We start from the raw sequence: 25877 nt of genomic DNA, 5'->3' as shown, positions 1-25877 counted from the left end.
TTGAACTTTATTTTAATTATTAAAAAAAGATTACTTCATTCAATGCCATGTGTCAGACAGACCCTAAGGAACATGGATGATAAAGTGGAACTTCTTCTCACTCCATATGCAGTACTGGAATTTGTTTTACAAAATTTCCTTCCAGGATACCATAATTTTCTCATTCCTGAAATAGTTCCTAATAGAGACACGACTCATACTTAAGAAATGACAAGCATGCCAACACATCTCCCCTTTAGATGCCAGGCAGGAGACTGCACTTGGAAGTATGTCCGCCAGTCGCTGGGATAGAGTAAGGGTCATTGATTTGTCTTAGCTGCCGTGTAACTGCTTCTTCAGTGATTTCTAAGTTTCATATGGCTAAGTGATTTATAATTCGTTTGACTGGTAGTTGACTCTTTTGGTAGAGGCAAGCATGTCATGTTCTTTTTACATCATCTGAGATGATGTGTATGGAGGGTTTATAGTATTTCTTACACATTAAAATATCAGAATTATCAGCAAGCCTCAAATGATAAGACTATATCCTGATTACTCTCTAGGATCTTGTAATGGTTGGCATTTCCGCCCACCACCTAGGGGAATCACAAGCAGCGAGGAATATACTTTGTGTAAAAGGTAACGTGAATTTTTTTTTTAAACCAATGACATGTCTTTATTCAAAGGATAGTTAATTTTCCTTCACTTTTTGAAAAGTAGTAATTCAGATTTAAAGAATATGTGAAGGAAGAAGCATAACAATTGAGTAAAATGGTTTATTTTCAATTTGAAACAGAAGCCAAAATGGTCATTATCATTAAATAATAATCAAAACCATATTGATGATCCTTCTTTTAATTATAAACAACAGTGATCTAAATGGAGATTGTTAAGACTTCTGTAATACCAGTTGGATTAATATGACTCAATTTAATTGCTGGTCTCTTGTTTATGTGAAATTTACCTAAACTATGGTGATTGAAGTTGAAGTTACCTTATTTAAACTGAAATGGAGCATAAAATAGATAAAGAAATCTTAAATTATTTTAATAACTTTTCTAAAAAAAAGAAAATCTATTATCACATAATCTTATATAGAATTTATGAGTAATTTATATTTGAAGGGCTAACCTTTCAAAATTTAATAATTATATGTTCAGGTAGAAAGAATTATTAAAGTTACATCAAGAAAGGTTCTTTTTATAAGAACTAGAAACTATTGGGTTTTTAGATATAAGTTCTAATTACTCTAGGTTGCTTTTGATAATGAAGGAAGCTTGATATGCAGCTTTGATGATTGAATAGTCAAGAGGTCAGGTTTGATTTTATTGTAGAAATAAAGAAACTAGGTAGTAGATTTTTAAAATCCTGGTGGCATCAATGTTGTAGGAGAGGTAGAACGCGATCCCGTGCAAAGGAAGTATGAGAAAATTTATAGTCCAGATGAGAATATCAAACCTTCAATTTTTAGGGAAATAATTTAAAGCAAAGCAATAGAAAGACAAAGAAATATTTGGCTTATTACGACATACTGAAGAGAAACAAATGCATGATTTTAAATGTGTCTTAAGCATAAGAGAACTTAATAAATAGCATAATTTAAGTTCAAGTACTTTATGTATCATCAAGAAAAGCTTTAAATACACTCGTCTTTTCAAATAGGGTGAAACACTTGATAATTTACACTGTGCTGTGGTTCATTTTGTATTTCTTATTATTCATATTTTTCCAGTTGAAAAATTATCTATAACATAACATCGCTTTATCTATTTGCTATTTATAGTTTGATTTTCATTTTTTCTCTCAGAAGATCTTTTATTAATTTTTGAATGTTTAAAAACTGGCTGGATCTATTATTTTCTAGAGTATTTAAAAGTTAAAAAAAAAGTTACTGATCAAAGTCTTGCATTTTTATCTGTTTTGACCATTGAATTATCAGTTGAATTTTATGAATTTACCCATTGAAGAATTTAACCTGACTATTGAATTAATTGTGATTCTTACATAAAACTTTTATTCTTAATTTATTTAAAACTTCAAGCAAATTAATATAGTCCAATATTCTCAATGAAATATAGGCAATAGTAATGTAGGGAAGAAAGCATTACATTTGAAGGTGAAAAGTAGAAGCCTTGAAATGTTAATTCAGTGACATATTACTTTTTTTTTTTTCCCCAGAACAAAATTTCTAGTATGTGGAAAATTTTCTTTAGGTCGTATCATTTTGGGAAGTAGGGCATACCTGTGCTTGACGAACTAATCCACTTGATGTCAGTGTTGCTTTAGAAAAATTCTGCTCTAAGAGGAATTGTCTAACAGAGTTGTTATACCATGAAGGAAGCTACCTTTGCAATGCCAGTTTTTGTGGGTGGGGGGCGGTTATGAATATGTTCTGCTTTGTCATCCCCTTACTCCAGAGAAAGAGGTCAGTGAACATGGTGGGGGTTGCTGTTTTGATTAACTGTTACAAATGTTTTCTAAACCTCTTCTTCCTCTTCGGTGCAAGACATGTGATAAATATGGCCTTTCAGGAGATGAAGTTTTGTTTTTGTTATTGGAGAGTCGGAGGGCAAATGCTGGAAGTTTATCTTTTAAATGGTCCAACAAAGTATATGATAAAACAGTCTTTCCTATTCTACTTAGATTTTTAGAGCAAGGAATCTGTAGGTATGGTGCCCAGTGTACTTCAGCACATTCCCAGGAAGAACTAGCAGAATGGCAGAAAAGATATGCTTCACGGTTGATAAAATTGAAACAGCAAAATGAGAATAAACAGCTCTCAGGCAGTTACATGGAAACCTTGATAGAAAAGTGGATGAATTCATTATCTCCTGAGAAAGTGGTGAGGAAAATAAACTGCATTTTTTTGTTTGTTTGTTTTAAACAGTGCCCTTGTTTGAGTCTTGACTTTATTTCGTGCTGTATCTTGGTTTATTTCCCTATCCTCTATGTGAAACACTTGATTCTTGATAAAGTGTTTTTAGTAGCAAAAGTAGACCCATTTGCTAAAATAAAGAGCAGAACTAAGCCATTTGTTTGGAGACTTGCAGGTATTATATTAATTTGTCTTCATTCAGGGAGTTTTTATTGCCATTTTTTGTTGTTGTTGTTGTTAGTTTTCTTATGTCTCTTATTTTAGCTTTATTATATTTTGTGCTTATAAAAATAACTGAAAATTAATGTATGAAATACCTTGCTTTGTAAACAGTTCCATCAGCATCTTTACCGTTGACATTTATTTACCATGCCAAAAGTGTGTGTTTGTGTTTTTAGGAATAAAACATAACATTAACTGCTCTCTGTTTTCAGCTTAGTGAATGTATAGAAGGAGTAAAGGTAGAGCATAACCCTGATCTGTCCGTTACTGTCAACACCAAAAAATCTCACCAGACATGGACCTTTGCTCTCACTTGTAAGGTATGAATTTTGTGATAGTTGAAGAATATATATGTCTTTCAATTTTCGTAAAGGTTTTTTGGACCTTTAAATCTGTGTGTTGAAAGAGCACTGAAAATGTTTTATTCTAAGTGCATTTTTATGTAGGTTCTATATTGTGATAAGCATATTGCTGTATTTTGATCATGAAGGGTACAGGTTTTTCTTAGATTTTGAGATAAAAGCTTTGTAGATGTTTAGATACTTGCTTATTTATTTATTTGGTGAAGAGGTCTTCGACATGTTGTCTTCCAAACTTAAAACATAGGATGGGGTTCACGGCTTGTAGTTAACTATTTAAAAATTGAATTGTTTAATCTGGTGGTTCTAAGATATTCAAACAATGAGTTTGTTTTTAATTTTGATTTAATGAAATCACAAATTCTGTAATAACGGGTTTTTAATATGAGACATTTTCTGCAGTGCTTCCCAGCCTGAATTATAATGTTCAAAGTTTAAGAATGAAGCAAAGTAAAATATTTCTGTGAATCTATGCAGTGGAAAAGTTTTGTGTACTTTTTGGTGATGTTTCTTCCACTGTACCATCTGCATCTTGGGATGAAAAATCTGGGAACGTTTAGCTTCGGCCTTGAACCCAATCCAGTGTCTTCAGAGGTCACTGCTTTCCTATGAAGACTTCCTCCTTGAGGCTAGATAAAAACTTTTTTAGGCCAAGGGTATGGAAAGTTGGAGGTGATGGTGATACAGGGTGAAAGCTTTTGCCACAGTGAAAGATGAATGTATCACAGAAAGAGCAGGGAGGCTAGTAATGTAGCGTAAATGTATCATTTTTGAAAATGTCAGCCTTATTGAGATATAATTGACATCATAAATATATCATTTTAACAACTGATTTTTTTTAACCATTCTGATTTTTTTTTTTCTTAAATGGCTTACGAGTACAACTTGTATTTTTAACATAGTATCTTAGAAGCATGGGAAAGTAAAAGTCCCTTACGGAAATATTTTCATTGAAGAGCCCAATTACAACTGGATTTTTCACCCGCTTGTACTCAACAAATTATTTTAACTTCCTTGTAGCCTGCAAGAATGCTGTATCGTGTAGCATTGCTTTATGACGCTCATCGTCCTCATTTTAGTATCATTGCAATATCTGCCGGAGATAGTACTACCCAGGTATCACAAGAAGTCCCAGAAAACTGTCAAGAATGGATAGGAGGAAAGATGGCCCAAAATGGATTAGATCATTACGTGTATAAAGTCGGGATAGCATTTAACACAGAAATATTTGGAACTTTTCGCCAAACCATAGTTTTCGACTTTGGATTGGAACCAGTACTCATGCAAAGAGTAATGATTGATGCAGCTTCTACAGAAGGTAAAATTTAGACTTTTTTCCCCTGATAACGATGTATTAAAAGGCACTATAACAACAACATTAAAAGATATGTATTGGCCCCTAAATATACCATGGACAGGGAGGAAATAGTAAAGCAAAAGATCCCAAGTTTATTGACTCATTTACTGTGTAATGGGATTCGAATGGTTTGCATTATGCCCTGGTCACTTCATACAGTCATCAGGCAAAGCTTGCTTTGAGGTTCCCCAGACTTGTATAAGTAGATGATCAGGTCTCTTTTGGTCTACCAACTTCATTTGATGATTTTAGCACAGTAAAACCTTTCAGTATTAGTTTGGGTAGAATATCATTTCAGTGGTAATTGTGAATACAGCTACAGTGTCTATTTCCATGTTCAACTGATGGTCCAATTAACTTTGCTGATATTAGTACATTATCTCTGAATGGAAAGTCCTAAAAATAAGCTTTCATAACTTGATTTTACTAGTATAAAGGAGACCAAAGTGCCTTTAATAGGATCTGCTTCATGTTCTTGGGAAGAGGTCCCTGGTTTTAACATGCAGGCACCTGCAGAAGATGGTGAATTACTTTGTAAATTGTCATGTTACTGCCTAAACCTAAATTTTATGCCAAGATCCAACTGGATAAGGGAAGGGCATGTTAGCCTACATTTCTTTGGCTCTTGGTTGGATTTATAGGTGCTTTATTTTATTTCATGAGCACTAAATATTTATTTAACAAACACTTCATATAGCAGAGCTGTATGAAACTTGCTATTATATTGGCTATAACTAAGCATATTGTGGAGGATGCTTTTCATTATGTCCACAGTGTCCCATTTATGAGAACCTAGAAGTTTTTTTCATGAGTAAATGCTAGGACTTTATTTTTTGGGCATAACGAGCAGGTGGAAGTGGTTCTGTCCCCTCTACCGTTAGCTGTGAGGAGGGTTAGAGCAACATTCGTGCCAAAATGGAACAAGTAGTTGTTACCTTCTTGTACATGTGCTAATATTATTACCCATACTTCATTTTACCCATACTTCTCATTTACTTTGATCCCTTTTACCTGTTTTTATTCTGTTGTGTCTGCTTTTGTCATCTTTTTACTACTCTTTGGAATAAAAATATGTTAATTCCCCTAGCCAAACAGATACAGTAGTTGATGAAATAAAAGTACTTGATTTATATTTACTAATAAAGCAGTTAGTTGGCATATTTTTTCAGTAAAGGGCCAGATAGTAAATATTTTAGGTGTTACAGGGCAGATGATGTCTATTCCAATTACTCAGCTCTGCATTATAGTGAGAAAGCTGCCATAGACAGTATGTAAATGGATGGGTGTGACTGTGTTCCAATAAAACTTTATTTTCAAAAACAACGCAGGCTGGATTTCTCTTGAATGCAGTGGTTTGTTTACTCTTACGCCATTACGTTGCTTTTAGAGACTAGAACTTGAGAACTACTAGATTGCACCCTTTGTAAATCATACGGAGATTTAAAATCATAGAGATACTGACATGCATCTCCTACTCTCAAATATAATTCTAAAAGGATGTTCTTGGCTTACATGTGGGTTGTACTTTAAAAGTTTGCTTTTAGATTGTGGCTTTTAACTCATGACTCATTTCCCATAAAAATAAGTTTGTAAGTGTTGTCAAAAATCTGTACTAGTTAATAAAAGCCTATTTAATTAATAATGTAAAATGTTAAATATCTGCAATAAAAAGAGAAAACGATACTGTTAAAACATGATAAGGGAAGTGGTGATGAAGAGGATTTCAGGGCACCCTCATGGGCTTGAGAGGTTGAGGGTACTTTGGCTACTTTTGCCCCAGCTATGTGCTACTTTTCTAGTTGGAGAAACAGAGCAGTGGACAGACTTCAGAGTTAAATAGAATTGGATTCAAATCCTGATTTTCTACTTAATTCCTGTATGACCCTGGGCAGAGAACTTAACATCTCTGAGCTTCATGTGGAAACATCTGGTAAATGGGGCTAGTAATATCTGTCATAGAGGATTATCGTGAGAACTAGAACTAAACCTTGCACAGTATCTGGCACATAGTAGGCATTTAGTAGTAGCTGCTGATGTTATCATTAGCCGTCATTAGGATAATTTCTGATTTGCAAACAGAAAGAAAAAAGGAAGAGAGAAGGGTTTTTTGTTTGGTTTTGTTTTTGTGTTTTTGTTTTTTTTAGTGGGGACCAAGACTAGGGTGCAGCCAAGGGACTGAAAAGCAGAGATGAAGACCTAAGTTATTGAGGCCACAGCACTTAGAGATCTTGGCAAGAGAAGTTGTCCCAAGATGAATGATGTTTTGAGACTGGTAACTGGAAGAAATAAAGAGTCTCATTTCTGATGTTTCTGATATATCAGTTTGAAAATATAGTAAAATTTATATTTGATTCAGATATGGCAGCGGGAATTAATACAGACAGGGACGTTCTCCCATCTGGGACCAATACTATATACCCTCCCCCCTTTCTATAATACTATATCCTTTTTCTTAGTGACCTTTTTGCAGTTTGATATCTTTGCCTATTTTCCTTTAAACAAGGTCTTACTTCTAAGTTGTTATGTTAATGGAAAATAATTGAATAAAATCAGGCATTTTCTTGAACTAATTTGGAAACATTAAAACAATTTCACATAGTGAAATTCGTTTTTCAAGGACATAGGAAAAACAAATATTACAAGAGAACAATATAAAATCTACAAAATGTATTTTCTGATAAGATATTTTGAACATTATAAAGAGAAAAACTTAAATCTAGGTTTAGGCAAGCTAGATGACATTTGATTGGCTTTTTTTTGTCATTACTTAAATTAGCTGACCTGTTGTGCTCATTTTTAGTTCTGTCTTTGATATTTTTACTACTCTTACAATTGATGTCATTTTTTTTTCATTGTTTTTTCCTTGTTGGTGAGGTTCAGGTACAGAAAAAGGCACTATATGAACTAAAGAAAAATTTTTTTGGATTAAAGATGTGCTTCTCACAAATTTGTGGCAAAGGACATTTACAAAAGAAGGAAGTTAGTGAGTTTTCCCCTTGCTTAGAACACAAACTGCATCATACACTTTATACCTCAGTTTGAGTAATAGAAAATTTTTGCTTGACAAAACTGATTTGGAATTCTGCTTTGAATATCTGGAAGCTACATGTTGGAAATTAGTTCTTATATTTAAATTTGAAAACGATATTTATTACACATTACTTTTAGTCTAGCAATGTATGTTAAAATTAACATTAAAAGTTAGTATGTCTTAAAAATTATCTCTGGCTGTCAAAGTTGTTGGTAAATTAAGGACATGTTTATATATATAAATATATAATGTTTACTATTATGGGGTCAGAAAATTAATAGAAAAATTGATTTAAAAAATCGGGGCTTCCCTCGGGGCAGTCCAGTGGTTAAGTCTCCACGCTTCCAATGCAGGGGGCGCGGGCTCGATCCCTGGTCGGGGAACTAAGATCCCATATGCGGAGTGGCGTGGCCAAAAAGAAAAAAAACAGAACAAACAAACAAACAAAAAATAGTATATTTGTCAATAGAAGATAATGTAACTGAGTAGAAGCATGTAAAAAGTGTGAGGTACTCCTATGTTGTTACTGCGCTGTTTTAACTTTTTATTAGCCTCATTAAGAGAACAGACAACATGGATAAGCTAAGAGATGTTCATCTTACGTCTGAGTAGCTCTTTTAGCGAAAGGAACGATGTTGAAATGGATAGCTGAAGTCGTAGTTTGGGTTTCCTTTGGGATTTTGTTTTATTGTTGATTTGGGCTGTGAAGATTTGTAAAGCCACAGACCAAAATGTTTCCTAAGGAAGAGTGTTGTATCCAGTTTTGGAATTAGGAATCATTTCATCTCATTCTCTTTAAGTCCTAGATAAATATACCTGTTTTTAATAAATCCCACATTTGACATGCATTTACTGCATGCCTCTTGTGCGTCAGCCTTTGTGCTGGGTATGTAGGACACTGCATGTTTTTCTCCTAACTTCTTATCCACGGTCCAGGGTTTGTTAAGGATAATTTTCAAGTCTGCTGTACTACATACTTCAAGGTAAAACAAACCAACCCTTTGGATGCTTTATTAGAATAGTAACTATGCGGCTGAAATGAGAGCATTTGCTATTCACAGTAGTCAGAAGGGTGAGGGAAGTTGGGAAGCGAATCTTGTGTCAGACTAGTTATTCCAACCTTGAATTCTATTTTTGATAGTAACAGTTCTTCCCATATGTTATCTTCAGGAAATTAGGTATGTTCTAATTATCTTTAACTTTTTCTTATGAATTTCTCTTAAAATACATGTGTAGCTTCTGCCTATCATATCTCAGGGTAACAAATTCCGTAGGTTTATAATTTGTCAGGGTTTCAGATTTATTATTACAGGAGTTGGTTAATAAGTCAGTGTTAAACTCTTCCCTAAGTGATTTTATGCATATTGATTCTAACCTGTTCACTTTTCATCTTCCCAGAATGTTTTTTTAATTTTATTTTAGCCTAGTTTAGACTGAGGAAGAGTGCTTTCTTACCATGGATGGACTGGCTCAGGCTGCCCTGAGCAGTGTTCACGTCTGGGTTGCATGTTAGCTGGTGCATGTGCTGCACGGGGGGGGGGGGTGGGGGGGGTGGGGGGGTGAGATGAGCCCCAGGACTAGCGTGTCCAGTGTCCCCCCGGGGGAGCCTCAGCTTCCTCCTTTGTTTAAAGAGGAGCTCTTGAGACCTAATGACCTTTAAGCACTCTAAGTAGGTGGGTAATTGAGCAGGTTTAATGAGAAGCTTTTTACAGCTGAGAGGATTGGAGGCAGAAGTTTGTCTCCAGTTGAACATGAGCAGGGAAAGAGAAGTGGCTTTTGCAGAAGGTACCCTCAGGAGTCACTGGCCCCAGTCCATCTTGGACGCCTGAGTGAATGGCCAAGGTCAGTGGGTTGTAGACTTTTTGATGCCGGCACACATGGATTTTCCCAAGATTCTTCTCTCTGCTCCCCTAGCTCTCCCCTCTCCTGTATTGTATTTATAGTTAAAAAGATGGAATAAAATTTAACATTGTTTCGGAATTGTTTTGAAATTGTTGTGCTACCTGCTAAAGACATTCATGTTAAGAATTTCATAAAATCGGGGTGGGAATCATGGTACTAAATAGGTAAAATGAGAAAAACAAATACTATTTCTCATGCCACTTTTCCCAAAAAGCCTGAATACTTTTAGCCCAGAGTAGAATGATTTTCTGTAAAATTTGCTTTGTATATTAAATAGGTGAAACAAAAAGCTTTTTTAAAGGAAAGCTGTACCATTTTAAGTTTGTTATTATCCCAGTTACTTAAATGGCAGTTAGGAATAGCTAGTGACTTTTTAAAGAATGTGAATATAATATTGATGTAGGTATAGTCTGAATCAGTTTCTTATTTAAAATAAAATTATGAAATATAATTTCCCTATGCCCAAAGAATAGACATCCTTTTATTACATATTAAATAAATTCTTCAATAATGCACAGAGTTTAGTGTTTTGTTTTTTAAAGAGCTGGTTATTTGGTTTCTGTACCATTAGTGTTTCTCCTTTTGACTTTTGAATTAAGGGAAGAAAATTATGTACATCCTTGCTATTGTTGTTAATAGTATCTGATCTTTAGTGATGGTATAATCTGTTTTAGGAATTTTGGCGTTTGTATAATTTAAATATTTTTTATAGCTATGATCTAATGAAAGGATAGGAAGGGCCCAATTTTGGAGTGATTTAGGAAGAAAATGTGGTTAGTTTATGAAACTTCTCGTGAGGCTATTGCAAAAACAGACCATCATTATCTCATCCAGAGGATTTTAAAAATGCAAAATTTTAATAAGAAGACCATCTTTATATATTGATGGTTATAGTTGTGTTTATATTGCCATTTGATGAATAATAAAACTGGCATGTAAAAATGCCTTTTCAAGGAACAAAGATTAGAAATTAAGACTTTTACATTTTAATCTTTATTATGATACTAGGATAAACTATTTTCTAATATTGAGAAATTTCTCTTGGTGGATGACTATACTTATATGTTTATAATTTATATATAACAGTTAAATATAGCAAAATCTGTCACTAAGCAAGACAAGACAATTATACAGTCTGCTCTCATTTCAAAGATAGCACAGGATAACTTGTCTTTGCACCTTGGAGACTGATCTCTGTTTAAACTTTTTATTATTTCTTCCTAAAATTTTAACTTGAGTTGTAAAACCATCTTCCCAATTAGGTTATATTAAAACTGGATCTTGGCCTAATGAGTTAGTTAAGCAACTTTTTTTTCCCCTTTTGGTCAAGTTTCATATTTATAGGTGTATGTGTGCTCCACCCAGTAGAAAACTAAAATGCACCGTGGATAGAGTGAAGCTACCCAGTGCTCAGGATTTCTGTTACGATGTATTTCACCCGGTGCTGGTATTCTGCTGCATTTTTTTCCCAGAGCTGTGAGAACTTGATCAGTCATTCATTTTGACATTGTGCCGTACTTACCATGCAATTTAACTGAGGCTAAACTGGATTTTTCTGAAATGGCATTTGAATAGTACATTTTATCACTTTTAATGTGGAATTTAGTGTGGGAAAAAAACACGAAAGGTTTTTGTTTCTCTAATAGGAAGAGAAAAGTGATTATCACCTGATGAGATTTTGTCTTATGAGAAATTTACCGTACTTTCTTCCTGCAGATCAGATTTCTCTTGACTAAAGAGTTAAGTTCTAAATGTTAATCTGTATTTTTAAAATGTTAATAACTATTTCTGGTATGTCCTAGCCTGAGGTACAAAAAAATATTTTTTACATGAATTCCTATTTAAGTTATTTTGTTAACCTAGACAAAAAAATATTTCGGATATGGGGAAAACACTCTGTCAGATGGGGTTTTATATTGTTTCATTTTTAAGAACTTTAGCATACAAAAATCTCTTACCAAAATGCGCAGTGTATTATTTGAGAATTTTAATGTTGTGTTCCTTTATAAATGTGTTTTTTGTTTCCATTTAGATCTTGAGTACCTGATGCATGCAAAACAACAGCTAGTAACCACGGCTAAGCGTTGGGATTCTTCTTCTAAGACTATTGTAGATTTTGAACCTAATGAAACTACTGATTTGGAGAAGAGCCTTCTTATCAGATACCAAATTCCTCTCTCTGCTGACCAGCTATTTACCCAGTCCGTTTTAGACAAATCATTGACCAAGACCAACTATCAGTCACGGCTGCATGACCTTCTTTATATTGAGGAGATAGCCCAGTATAAGGAAGTGAGCAAGTAAGTTACTTTAGAAACACTTTTCTTTTCTTTCTTTCTTTTTTAAAATCTCCCCTTTGGATAGTATTTTTCATGTTTAAAATACGGAGGGGTGCCTAAGCGCAGCCCGGTAGTGAAATGGTTGTTATTCAGTAGCTGTCATCCAGTATTGGTATATGAGCTTAAGGGAAGAACTGTGCTCATCTTGGCATCCCTAGTGTATAGTGCCTTGCTCACCTCCACAAGCCTTGCTGCCGTGCGCTGGGAGTATAAACGCATGGTCCCTGCTCTTCCGGAGGTCTCTGTCAGTGGGAGAGCAAACACTCAATGATTATTTGTCCAATAAATGTACAAAAACTGAAGGAGGCCACATATTTTGAAAAGTAATCATGAAAGTAGTATTGAGGGAATTCATACTGGTTTCTTACATTTTAATTATAAGGATCGGACTATACAGGAACACCTCAGAGATAGTGTGGGTTCGGTTCCAGACCACCACAATGAAGCAAATATTGCAGTAAAGCAAGTCACATGAATTTGTTGATTTCCCAGTACATATAAGAGTTAGGTTTACACTATTCTGTAGGCTATTAAGTGAAATAGCAGGATGTCTAAAAAAAAAAGGTACATACCTTAATTAAAAAATACTTTATTGCTAAAACATGCCAACCATCATCTGGCCTTCAGCAAGTCATAATCTTTTTGCTGATGGAGGGTCTTGCCTCAGTGTTGCTGGCTGCTGACTGATGAGGGTGGTTCGTGGTTGCTGAAGGTTGGGGTGGCAGTCTTATTTTAATTTCTTAAAATTGCTGCATCGATTGACTCTTCATGAACAGTTTCTCTGTAGCAGCAACGCTGTTTGATAGCATTTTATCCACAGTTAGAACTTCTTCCAAATTGGAGTCAGTCCTCTCAGACCCTGCCACTGCTTTATCAGCTAAGTGTATGTCATATTCTAAATCCTTTGTTGTCATTTCAACAGTCTTCACAGCCTCTTCACCAGGAGTAGATTCCACCTCAAGAAACCACTCTCTTTGCTCGTCCGTGAGAAGCAACTCCTCATCTGTTAACTTTTTATCACGAGATTGCAGTACTTCAGTCCCATCTTCAGGCTCCACTTCTAATTCTAGTTCTCTTGCTGTTTCCACCACATCTGCAGCTGCTTCCTCCACTGAAGCCTTGAACCCCTCAGAGTCATCCACGAGGGTTGGAATCAGCTTCTTTTCTTAAACTATGGTTAATGTTGATATTCTGACCTCTTCCCATGAATTACAAATGTTTTTAATGGCGTCTAGAATGGCAGATCCTTTCTAGAAGGTGTTCAATTGACTTTGCCCAGATCCATCAGAGGAATCACTGTCTGTAGCAGCCATAGCCTTATGAAATATATTTCTTAAATAATAAGACTTGTTAGTCGAAATTACTCCTTGATCCATGGGCTTTAGAATGGATGTTGTGTTATCAGGCATGAAAAGAACATTAATCTTGTTGTTCCTCTCCATCAGAGCTCTTGGGTAACTGGGTGCATTGTCAGTGAGCAGTAATATTTTGAAAGGAATCTTTTTTCTGAGCAGTAGGTCTCAACAGGGGACTTAAAATATTCAGTTAACCATGTTGTAAACAGATGTGCTGTCATCCAGGCTTTGTTGTTCCATTTATAGGGCACAGGCGGAGTAGATTTAACATATTTCTTAAGGGCCCTAGGATTTTTGGAATCGTAAGTGAACATTGGCTTCAACTTAAAGTCACCAGATGCATTAGCCCATAATGAGAGTCAGCCTGTCCTTTGAAGCTTTGAAGCCAGGCATTGACTTCTCCTCTCTAAAGTCCTAGGTAGAGTCTTCTTCCAACAGAAGGCTGTTTCATCTACACTGAGAATCTGCTGTTTAGTGTAGCCACCTTCATTAAGTATCTTAGCTAGACCTTCTGGATAACTTGTTAAAGCTTTTTGCATCAGCATTTGCTGCTTCACCTTGCACTTCTACTTACATTATGGGGATGGCTTCTTTTTTAAACCTCGCGAACCAACCTCTGCTAGCTTCAAGCTTTTCTTCTGCAGCTTCTTCACCTCTCTCAACCTTCATAGAATTAAAGAGAGTTGGGGCTTGTTCTGGATTAGGTTTTGGTTTAAGGGAATGTTGTGGCTGGTTTGATCTCTCCAAACCACTAAAACTTTCTCCATATCAGCAATAAAGCTGTTTTTCTTTCTTACTATTTGTGTGTTCATTGAAGTACAACTTTTAATTTCCTTCAAGAACTTTTCCTTCACATTCACAACTTGGCTGACTGGTACAAGAGGCCTAGCTTTTGGCCTGCCTCAGCTTTTGACATGCCTTCCTCACTAAGCTTGATCATTTCTGGCTTTTGATTTAACGTGAGAGACATGTGACTCTTTCTTCACTTGAACACTTAGAGGTCGTTCTAGGGTTATTAATTGGCCTAATTTCATTACTGTTGTGTCTCAGGGAATAGGGGGCCTGAGGAGAGGGAGAGAGATGGGGGAACAGCCAGTTGGTGGAGCAATCAGAACACACACAGTTGTTTGCTGTCTTGCACGGTTGCGTTTTGTGGCATCGCAAAACAGTTAAAATAGTAACATAAAAGATCACCATAACACATATAATAGTAATGGAAAAGTTTGAAATATTGTGAGAACTACCGAAATGTGACACAGAGACATGAAGTGAACAAATGTTGTTGGAAAAATGGCACCTATAGCCTTGCTTGACTTAGGGTTGCCATAAACCTTCAATTCGTAAAAAACACAGTATCTGCAAAGGACAGTGAAGTGCGATAAAACAAGGTGGACCTGTACTTTTACATGGTCACCTTAGAATTCTCTTTTTGAAAATGGATTGAATGAAACCTCTCAAGATTAGAAAAAATGTATTTTGGCTTGAGGCTGAATTTGATAATCAGGTTTATCTTTTTTAAAATTTTTTTAAAGAAAGATGATTTTTTTTCAAAACAGTCCAGATATTAAGAGTTCTTTTTATGTTAAGGTTTAGTATGAGATGTGTGGAGATGGTAAGAATAATACTGCATTTCATTTAAGTGTTAGAATGTGCTTCTGAGTTCTTTCAAGATTTTTTTTCAACTTCTCTTGTCCTCAGCTACATGTCGTTGTGCATTCAATAATGATTCCACCTTGAAGTGAAATCGATTTCATTCTCAGATGTACATTTTCAAAAGAAATTGGCTCTGGCTGAAGCCGTCATGTGCATGTGCATGAGAGTGTGTCGTGTGGCCTGCAGGACTGGGGCATTGTGGCTGCCCAGCAGTGAAGCTGGCAGGACAAGCCCGATATGCAGATGCTCATTTCATCGTTGCAGTGGCTGAGGCCTCTGTCGATTCAGCCTTGGTTCTGTGGCTCTGCCTCAGTAGACCCAGCTGTTTTTTGGCTTATTACCTTGGTTGACTTTTGTTGTCATTCATTTAGTCAGAAATTGCATGAAGGGAAACTCACTATATATAGCTTTGAAGTGTTTTTAAAGTTACACTCAAGAGGTATAACTATTTCTAACATCGATGGAGCCATATTTCTTTTAGCTAGAAGTATGGTTTTAAATCGGTTGAAAACTTTCATGGGCTACTATTCTGCCATTTCCAAAAATGTTAGGAATCCTGTAAGCTTTCAAGTTGATTTTAAAATGTGGCATGGAACCATGGAAAGATGGTTTTTCTTCTTTTTAAGACATATCTTTGTTAATTATAGGATATATTTTGTATTTTAGGTATTTCTGAGTTACTAAATCTCAAAAATGCATATTGTTTTAATACTTAAGAAAGCTTACTAATGTCTTTTTAGTTTCAGCCTGTTAATCTTTTAGAAAAATTAAATATTAGTAGCTGTAACTTTGAGAAGGTCTCTAATGTCTACATCTTGAACATATGGTGACTCTTCTGTGGGAAAAGCTGTATTTCTTAGTTCTGGTGTCTCTGCCTCAAGAGTTTTGTTGCAAGGCACAACTCAGTGTCATAAAAGAATTCTCTTATTGCTTTAAAACTGTGAGATTAATTTTTCATGCCTGCTAAATTGTGATCAAGTGTTTTGGGATGGTAGATTCTAAAATAGATGTAACAGTAAAACTTTAATATATTACCCAAGTTAGTTGAGAAAACATTATAGGATTACAAGAAATTGTTAGGGAATAATATGAAGTAGTTGAAATGGGAATATGGTGCCTGGAAAAAAAATCAGATTATGACAAACATGTAAAATTAATTCAATGAACAGAATTTATTGAGTATTCAAAGTGTTAGGTTCTAGGCTGGTCATTGCTGATTCTGAGGTAAACAAGTTACGTTTCCTCATTTCCCCAGAGCTTGAATGATGTATCAAAGTCAGCTTTCTGGACCAGGTGGCATTTAAGCTTAATTTTGAAAAACAGGTAGAATTGTCAGGTGAAGAAATAGGACAGAGGTATTTAGTTTGAAGACACAGGATAGGAGAATAAGAGCATAGAGTTGTGGGGGAAGCTGCAAGTCGGTCATCGTAATTTTAATGGAAGGGGGGACGTGTGTGGTGGGGTGGTGAGATAGAAAGCTGTTTACACTTTACCCTCGGAGCCGCCTATCATCAGACTCGCATTTTACAGAGACCCTCTAGTGGTGGCTTGGAGAATAGATCTGAAGCAAGACATCATGGCAGGAGTTTGTTATAGTAATTCAAGTTAGAAATGTTGAGATGCAGATAATTTAGGAAGAAGAGGAACTAACAGGGCTTGGTGGTTGTATGATGGGGAATGAAGGTTGGTGAGAGAGACAAGGTCAAGGATAACTTGGTTTCTGGCTGGGGCAACTAGGTGGATAGTGCCATTACCTAAGCTGTCTAATACACGGGAGGATTGGTTTGGGGTAGTACGTGGGGAAGTCAGATGGTGATTCTCTTTTGCTTTTACTGAGTTTACGGAGCATGTAGTCCAATGTGCGTATTTGGCAGTTAGGTTTACAGCCCAGAGCCGAGAGATCTAGGAGAGGGCGTCCTCGTCTTGGGAGAGCCGACAGGGTAAGAAGAGGGCAGGTGGATGCTTAGAAGGTGGGTGGTGCTTGGATGGAAGACGGAGGAACAGCCAGAAAAGTAGGAAGAGAACTAGGAGAGTACGACTGTACAGAAGCCAGTGGAAGAGGGAGTTTAAAGGAAACGGAAAGTGGTTGCAAAGTAATAATAATTTTAAAGAAGATCAGAAAGCTGGACATCAACTTTAGCAACAAAGAGGCCATTTGTGAATTGCGAATGGACTGTAAGGAATCCCTTTTCTCTGAGAAAGCTTTTAGTGACCACACATCTCAGTTACGTGGATGGTAAAAGCAAAGTAGAAGTTTAACTGCATTTGAAAAAAACATGAAGAACCCAGGGATTCCTGTTCTTCTGCAAAGCATATATTTTATTTTTTTTAAAAAAGGAAGGTGAACATAGATTATATGTAAACTGGGGAGGGTAGTATACTTTTGTTTCATTTTATGACTTATTTTTATATGAATCCTTAGTGCACATTCCGGTCTTGAAAGAATCAAACATAACTAGATAACATACAATCTGTGTTTCTTTAGATTATATTGTACTTTTCTAGTTTGGATCTAGTGAAATATGGATAGAGAATGAGAGAAATATAACATGATTTTTAAAAATTCCACATATATATATGAATGATACACAGAGCAAGTACTCCTAGAATTCATTTGATCCTCATAGAAAGCCACGTTATTAAATACTAAATTTATATTTATAATAAAGTATATTTTTACATATCTTTTTGGAGCCTTAAGTATTCTATTTTAAGTGTTTTTTTAAAATTTATTTAATTTATTTATTTTGGGCTGCGTTGGGTCTTCGTTGCTGTGCGCGGGCTTCCTCTAGTTGCGGCGAGCAGGGGCCACTCCTCGTTGCAGTGTGTGGGCTTCTCACTGCGGTGGCTTCTCACGTTGCGGAGCACGGGCTCTAGGCGCACGGGCCTCAGTAGTTGTGGCGCACGGGCTTAGTTGCTCTGCGGCATGTGGGATCTTCCCGGACCAGGGCTGGAACCCGTGTCCCCTGCACTGGCAGGCGGATTCTTAACCGCTGCGCCACCAGGGAAGCCCTTAAGTGTACTTTAAAATAACTAATGGAGCTTCTAAACGCTATGACTTGTTACGTGCATAAATAGCTGTTCAGATGTGTTATTTTCCTTAAGTGTTTTCTTATTTCTGTTAAAATATTTCTCTAGTCTTACAGTTTTCTAACTTTAAAGTGTATAAATGGAAACTCAAAATTTTAATATAATGTTTTAATTAGAATTGGTTTCCTAATATTGTAAGCAGTACAAATGTTTGTGTTACAGAAGTGTATAATGTTTTAGAAAAGGGTTTTTTTTTCTTTTTCTTTAAGAATTTATAAGACATTCTTGACATCACGTATCCAAAAGAAGATCTGAAAAGAAAATTCAGTAGTACCATTAAAAAGTAGCCTTTTCCACAAAAGGGTATATAGATTATAAAACAATTAAATTTTTTCATTCAAATTTTTTAAACCTTATTAAGAAAAAGGAGAGGGTGTTCCCATTGTTACCACTTTGTCTTCTCTCTCACAGCACCATTTCAGAATGGCAAAGGAGAAGAGCTATTAATTAATTTAAATCTTTCTTTCACTTCATCTTTCTTGACTGTGTGAATTAATCTTGATTCTCTGTGCTTCTTGCACACACATGTTCTCTTTCATGCTCACGTGTGCTCATGGAAGTGGGAGTGAGTGCACCAGCCATTGTCTAATAAGATAGCCTTTAACTTTTCTTTCCATAAGTTGGGCATGAGACCTGCCTTGATGTAGCCATGAATAAAAATGTATTCTGGATGTTATTCGCCAACGGTATTGGAAGAGAAATTTTATGGTTAGAATCTTGGTAAGATCTACTTGGAAAGCAGCAGTTTAATAAAAGTCTGTTGTAGTTTCAATACAGTGCATTTCCTTCTGGCTTTAGGTGATTTTACAGTCTTGATTGTCCTAATGGTATATTCAAACAGACTTTCATATTAACTAATACCTGATATTTCATTTTATTAAAAAATCATACTTAGCTTCATTTTAAGTGTTCAAACCTAAAAATATGTGTATTCTTCAACACAACTAAGCATGCATTTTTATAAACTTGGGAGAGTTTATTCACTTAAAGTTTTGTTGTTTCCAGCTTGGATTAAAGACAGTATATCATTTGTAGCTCAGTGGAGTGAACCTTTAATTTTTCTATGTTTATATTTCTATGTTTTCTATGTTTATATTTGATTTATTTTGTTTTACTCTCTTATTTAGTTTTAATGTTTTTGATGTAAAATATTCAAACTCATTTTCTACCTCTGACTTAGGTTCAACCTTAAAGTGCAATTGCAGATTCTAGCAAGCTTCATGCTCACTGGAGTTTCTGGAGGTGCAAAGTATGCTCAGAATGGACAACTTTTTGGCCGTTTTAAGCTTACTGAAACACTTTCTGAAGATACTTTGGCTGGACGGCTGGTGATGACCAAAGTCAATGCTGTTTATTTATTACCAGTCCCTAAAGAGAAGTTAGTACAGACCCAGGGAACCAAAGAGAAGGTTTATGAAGCTACTATTGAAGAAAAAACAAAAGAATATATATTTTTAAGGATATCCAGGGAATGCTGTGAAGAACTTAATCTTCGGCCTGATTATGACACACAGGTATGTTTTGAGGTGTGGCAGCTTCGCTGTGGTTGTCTGTAGTTGCCCTGTCAGCAGATCCTCTTCTTCTGGTTTGGTTTCCCTCCGTCTGCCACGACTAGAAGTGCAGTTGACTTTGAAGTATTGCTTCTGGTGGGTGGAGAATTGGACCTTTGATAACTTTCCGAGAAAATCGATTCTCTTTAAGTAAAATCTAAAATGTTCCAGTTTTATACGAGGTCAAGCTTTCTGATTTCTGTTTTAAATCAGCAATGGGAGAACAGATTAAAATAAACTAAGCTAGATCCTGGGGCAGTTCTTATCTGAAGTTGTATCTGCTGCTGTTCTTTTTGTCTTTATGGATTTTTAGCTGAACTGTGCTCAGTCTGCCATACTTAACTGGAAAGCTACTCTTTTTTTCTTTTTAAATATAGCATTTGGTGAATACTATCCATTCATAGTGAATCAATACAGTGTCATAGGCCTGGTTTTAACCCTTGAGAGATGATATTTCACAGATGTTCTACTAATTTTATCAAATATATTCTTCATAGGAATGGTGGAATCAGATAATCTTTATTTAGAGATTAAGTAATTTACAAGTGCCTCAGTTTCTTTAGATGAAAAATGAGGTTAATAATAGTATACACGTCATTGGTGCTATTAAATGGGATAATCTATGTAAAGTGCATACTACAGCGCCTGGCACTGAATAAGCAAAGCAAATATTAGGCATAATAATTATTATTACACTATGATTACACTTTAAAGGTATCTCTAAACTTGGCCCCTGAAAAAGGGTATCTCCACAGAGCATTCTAGGAAGCTGAAAAGCGCTGATGTTTGCTTTAATGCTTTTTAAAAAAAGTTATTTTATTTTGTCTTTCAGGTTGAACTTCAGTTTCAGTTAAATCGATTACCCCTCTGTGAAATGCATTATGCGCTAGACAGGATCAAGGACAATGGGGTTTTGTTTCCAGACATCACTATGACTCCAACCATACCTTGGAGTCCCAACAGGTACAAAAAAGAGATATCTCATTCCAGAAGTTATATAAATTTTAAATTTAATATCTGTATCAAATAACTCAAATATGTTTATAAGAAAGTTTCCATATATTCTTCAAGAGACACGTTATTAGTTGAGAAAAGAGAGTACAAGAACCCTTAGAATGAAGCATTTGAAGTTCATCATCGATTTTCTTCACTTTTCCTCAGAGTCTAAATGAGTTCTATTGCTTTTCTCAACAGCCTTAATTTGATAGAATGCCAAGCAATTTAGGAATATTCCTGAGTAGAAGCTGAATAGGGAAACTAGGGCCTTTCTAAAGTGGTTCAAATAGTTAATTTAAAATAATTTTTGAATAGGGAAGACATTTTTGTAATTTAGGAAAATGGAGGAAGTATCATGGAAGATGCTATAAAGTTAATTGTTATGTAAATATTTTTCTGCTTAATTCTCTTTACACATCTTTACATGTGGTTAAATATGATACCTCTATTTTGTTTCCAGACTAACTGTAGTGACAGCTCTATGACTGCATCTTTTTTTATTCTTTTACTGGATTTTATCCTCTTGGCCCCTGCCCATGCCCAGCTCACTCCACCTTTTTTTTTTTTTTTAAAATCTCAGTGGCTCCACAAAATAGTTTATTTTTTAATCACTTGTGTCAATCTAGTCATGGTAGGGTGGCCCTGCCCCATCTCTGATGGTGGCTCTGGAATCTTTACTGAGTGGTTTCCAAGGTCACCCTGGGTGCTGACATGAGCTTGCAGACAGGGGAAGCAGGAGCACAGAGGACCATGTGGGAAATTTTTATGGGCCAGGCCTAGAAGTGACTCATATATCATTTCCCCTCACACTTCATTTCTTCTGGTCCTAAAAACAGAACAAAGCAAAATATGCCTTATAATACAAAATCCAAATCATTTCTCCCTTGTTTTCACTTTCCTCATTCTTCTTTTTATTGCCAAAATTCTTGAGCAAGGATAGTCAACCTAATTGTGGTATTCTTATCTACTCATCCTGTAATCTGTTTTCTACTTCCTCACTCTCCTGAAAGTAATCAGTGATCCACCAATTGTAAAAATCCAGTGACATCTCATATTTGTGGCTCTTATTTGATTCAGCTTCCCTGCATCCTTCCCTTCTCTCCGTCCCTACCGCCGGTGCGCAATTCAGAGCTGGACTATTTCAGTAGCCTTCTAGTCGGTCGTCAGTCCCGCTGCCTGTGTCTCTGTTCTGTGGTCCAACCCACATCCTTCTTCCAGAGTTAGTTTGCTAAAATAATCATTTCATTTCACTGCTTATAAACCTCTGAAGGGCTTCTCCTTGATATGCAGATAAAGTCTGAACGTCCTAATACAAAACTCATATTATGTGGTCTCATTGACAATGCTTCTCAACAGTATCTTTTCAGATTTCTTTTACTTTTTTCTTCTTACTCTCCCTTTCTTCCTCTAAATCCTCATGTTCTAGCCATATAGAATTACCTTGACGTTTGTTTAATTTGCCCTGAACTTATTTGCCTCCTTATCTTTTTAAAATTTCTTTAAAATTAAAAAAAATTGTGGTAAAATTTACATAACGTAAAATTTACCATCTTAACCATTTTTAAGTGTGCAGTTCAAGCGTATTCACACTTGAAGTGTGCTAAGTGTATTCACATTGTTGTGTAGTTTATCTCCAGAACCTTTTCATGTTGCAAAACTGAAACTTTATACTCATTAAACGCTGCATTTCCCCCTCCCCCAGGCCTGTGTTCTATCTGTGGTTTTTTTCTCCCTGAAATAATCTTTACCCAATATTGATCTATTGGAAGATCTACCTGTCCTTTAAAATTTAGTCCCGCTCAAGGGCTCTCTCCTTCTAGTAAATGAATCTGCTCTTCCATTTCATTATTTCAACAAATATTTATTGATGCCTAGTATGTGCTAGGTTCAGTCAGTTTTGTACTTTCAAGCATAATTTCTCTAAAATTAATTTTTCTCAGTTGTGTACATTTCTGCTGTTCTCATTAGACTCTGAGCTTTTTGGAAGAGACCACATCTTATTTGTCTTTGAATCTCCAACACAACCTTGCCCATTATTAATATATGACACATTTAAGTTAATAAGAATATGTTTAAAGAAGAAAATTAGGGTTTCAAATGTGAGGCCATACCAGTAAATTTATAGGCATTGACTTGATATGTTCACTTCTGAAAAATATATTGTGTATAGCAGTATATTCAAATACCACTGATTGCAAGTGTTAACTGCAAAAGTAAGAAAATGTCAAGTAGCAGAAAACTTTCAAGCAGGAAGAGATTTCATACCACTATAATTTAAATAGTAATTAAAATGTATTTAGGTCTAGGAACGCTGAGACGCTATTAGCCATTTAAAATCTTTTCTGGAATAAGGTGGAATATAGAAAGATAAATGAAATTGAGAAATTATTCTTGAGCATGTAGTCTATAAATTAATTACAACAATGTATCAGACTAGGAAAAAAAAAAGAACTTAGAATTAATTTGGTTCAGGGAATAAAATAACTCATTTTATTCAGAGTAAACTTGAAAAGACTTTGTTGTTTTAATTGTGAAAATCAGAGATGACTTTTACCAGCATGTTTATTGTAAATCTTCTTCCTTTTATTAAGCAGGTAGTATAATAAATAGAGACAATTTGTTTTACTTATTGGCTTTCTATAAATGTTCATCATTCATGACCAGGAACTATAGAGATGACTCACATTGGTAAAGTTTCTGATCTACTCTGAAGCGTTTATTTGCACTGAAACAATTGACAAGTAGAATGGTCTATATAAATAAAGAGATATCGACATATTTTAGAATTATACCTGTAAATCTGTCACTAATCTCTTAGATTTATACTTATGTATATAATCTAATATCGATCTCATTCATAAGTTCATTAAAGTCCCCAAATTTGAGAGATTAGGGGGTATTCTAAAAACATTTTTTGATTTTCAAAAGTGTGTGCTGGTCAAATAATATCTTATTTTTCTGAAATCCTCAGAAAATATTATAGTAATAGAAGTCAAATTAATTTCGCACTTATTGCTCAGTTATTTTTCTTAACAGCTTACGTGCATTATCTTATTTGATCCTTTAAAATATCTATCTGATGCAAGTATCATTATCTCCATGTACAGATAAAGGAACCATTGGGGTCAGGTATCGTAGAATCATAGTGGTCAGGTATAGATGCAAGCGAGTTCGTTGGATTGACTGTGGCTTAAACAAATAGAAGTAGAGGCCCAGAGCTGGGTGGTCGAGGGTTGGTACGGGGGCTCAGCAGTACCTTTGCAGACCTAGTCTCCCTTTTCTCTACTTAGAGAGCATATTAGTTTTCTTCGTGATGCCTGTTGTTGCCTCATGATTATAAGATGGCTTCTGCGGTTTTATTTATCGTGAGCTTTTTCCAGCAAGGTGAAGGAGAAAGGCAAAGGAGCAGGAAGGCTTTCTTCTAGAGAGGCTTTGTTTTGTCTTATTGGGTATAGAAGCTCTTCTGAGGGACTTTTACGTCTCGTTGACCAGAGTTGGGTCTCCAGCCACAGAGGCTGGAAAGGGAGTATATAGCTGTCTGGGCTCAGTAGTAGAAGGAGGAAGAGATGGGCACCGCGGGTGGTTTGGGGGTAACCATTCCACAGTGTCTGCCACGTGTATTAGCTCTGGACTTCGCACTTACCTAAAGCAGTTTCCTTGTTTATAGGAGGTGGAGCATTGCTAGGTAGTGGCAGAATTATGAGTGAAGCAACGGGTGATGCTGAGGGTTCCTTGGAGGTCTAGTGAGTGGCTTCCAGGAAATCTAGTGCCACTGGTCAGAGTCCTTTTGTTTTTTACTTAAAAAATGTTAAATTTCAGAAAAATAAATAATGACATGTTTATATGCTTAAAATTTGTTTTTAAAATTTGTTTTCTAAGGTTTTACATTAGGAGAATTTTGTTTGTTTGAAGTTATCTCTCATAATATATAGCATTAGTTATAATTTTTTAAAACTGAAAGAGTTAAGAAAACTTTCCATAAATAACTAGCTTGTGTTTAATTAGAGAGTAGCTTCACAGAGTGGGCATTTTGCTGTCTAAACTGTGTCCTCCTATTTAGGCATTTTGCAAATTTTCTAAGAGTCTATTTACACGCCCTTCCTGTTTTGGTTTACATCTCTATCATTTTTACCATAGTTGTTGCAATATTTAGTATTATAATTGTAGTTACGAGAAAGAATGCTGTTGATTCTCCACTTAGTTTGATCCCTTTCAGCATCTGCCATCCATTTAAATCTTCAAAACTTAGCCAAGTCATAGAAGGGACACTAATAAGATAGATTTCATTACAACAGCCATTTGTGTTGCCATGACAGGTGTTCTCTACCCAGAAAAATAGGACATACGTATGTTATTTGTGTGTGTGAAAATAATCGGAAAACATTTCATATTGTTTGACCTTAAAAAAAACCCTGCTGTTTTCTGAATTAAGAACTGTATAGAAGTTTGATGTCTCTTAACCAGTGACACAGGTTTTTTTCTTTTTCTTTTGTTTTAAATTTTACTGAGAGATCTTTCAATGGATTAGAATTTGAAAATCAGTTAGTTTCCCTTTTCCATTTTATTTGCTATGCAAAGAAACTGCTGCTACATAGCAACTAGACTGGAAGTGTGTTGTGATGTCTCTTGGTTAGTTACCAGAATCTTTTTGCACTTGGAAAGGACAGGATAACTAAAGTGAATTTTGATCAGAGTAGTAAAACACCCTACACCGACTTTGTTGGGAATTTTTTAAAAGGTAGTTTTAGAAGAAGCATTTGTTTTTGTAGATGCCGTGTTATTTCAGTATTTTTAATGGTTCAGTGAAATTCAAGACCCTTGTGTGCCATGTTCTGCTTGTGAATGAGATGCATGTGTTTAAGATAACTTACATATTAATTTTCTTTAGACAGTGGGACGAGCACTTGGACCCTCGGCTGAACGCGAAACAGAAAGAGGCTGTTCTGGCCGTTACGACCCCTCTTTCAATACAGCTGCCTCCTGTGCTCATCATCGGCCCCTATGGCACCGGCAAAACGTTCACCCTCGCTCAGGCCGTCAAGCACATTCTCCAGCAGCAGGAGACCAGGTGAGACGGCGTTGTGTGTGCCCCGGTCTCGTCAGCAGGGCACAGTTTCTGTGCTTGCTGTGAAGACAAAGCAAGGGCTAGCGAGACAGTTTTCATCTTGC

General features: G+C 35.7%; 1 protein-coding gene across 7 annotated transcripts in view; it reads left to right on the top strand.

The window, feature by feature from the left end:
• HELZ (helicase with zinc finger) overlaps positions 1-25877 on the top strand; it is a 152315-nt gene that overhangs the window by 45049 nt on the left and 81389 nt on the right. For all 7 annotated transcript variants that reach the window (XM_061175349.1, XM_061175347.1, XM_061175348.1 and 4 more), the window contains 8 exons: positions 543-618; positions 2623-2821; positions 3289-3396; positions 4456-4753; positions 11758-12025; positions 19343-19676; positions 20545-20675; positions 25597-25776. In XM_061175349.1, the coding sequence (XP_061031332.1) occupies positions 543-618; positions 2623-2821; positions 3289-3396; positions 4456-4753; positions 11758-12025; positions 19343-19676; positions 20545-20675; positions 25597-25776 (1594 nt within the window). The remainder of the gene's footprint in view (positions 1-542; positions 619-2622; positions 2822-3288; positions 3397-4455; positions 4754-11757; positions 12026-19342; positions 19677-20544; positions 20676-25596; positions 25777-25877) is intronic.

This window comes from Eubalaena glacialis, chromosome 19 (assembly GCF_028564815.1).
Source record: "Eubalaena glacialis isolate mEubGla1 chromosome 19, mEubGla1.1.hap2.+ XY, whole genome shotgun sequence".
Taxonomy (NCBI): domain Eukaryota; kingdom Metazoa; phylum Chordata; class Mammalia; order Artiodactyla; family Balaenidae; genus Eubalaena; species Eubalaena glacialis.
The sequence above is the reverse complement of the archived record's forward strand: the minus strand, read 5'-3'. Positions and strand labels throughout refer to the sequence as shown.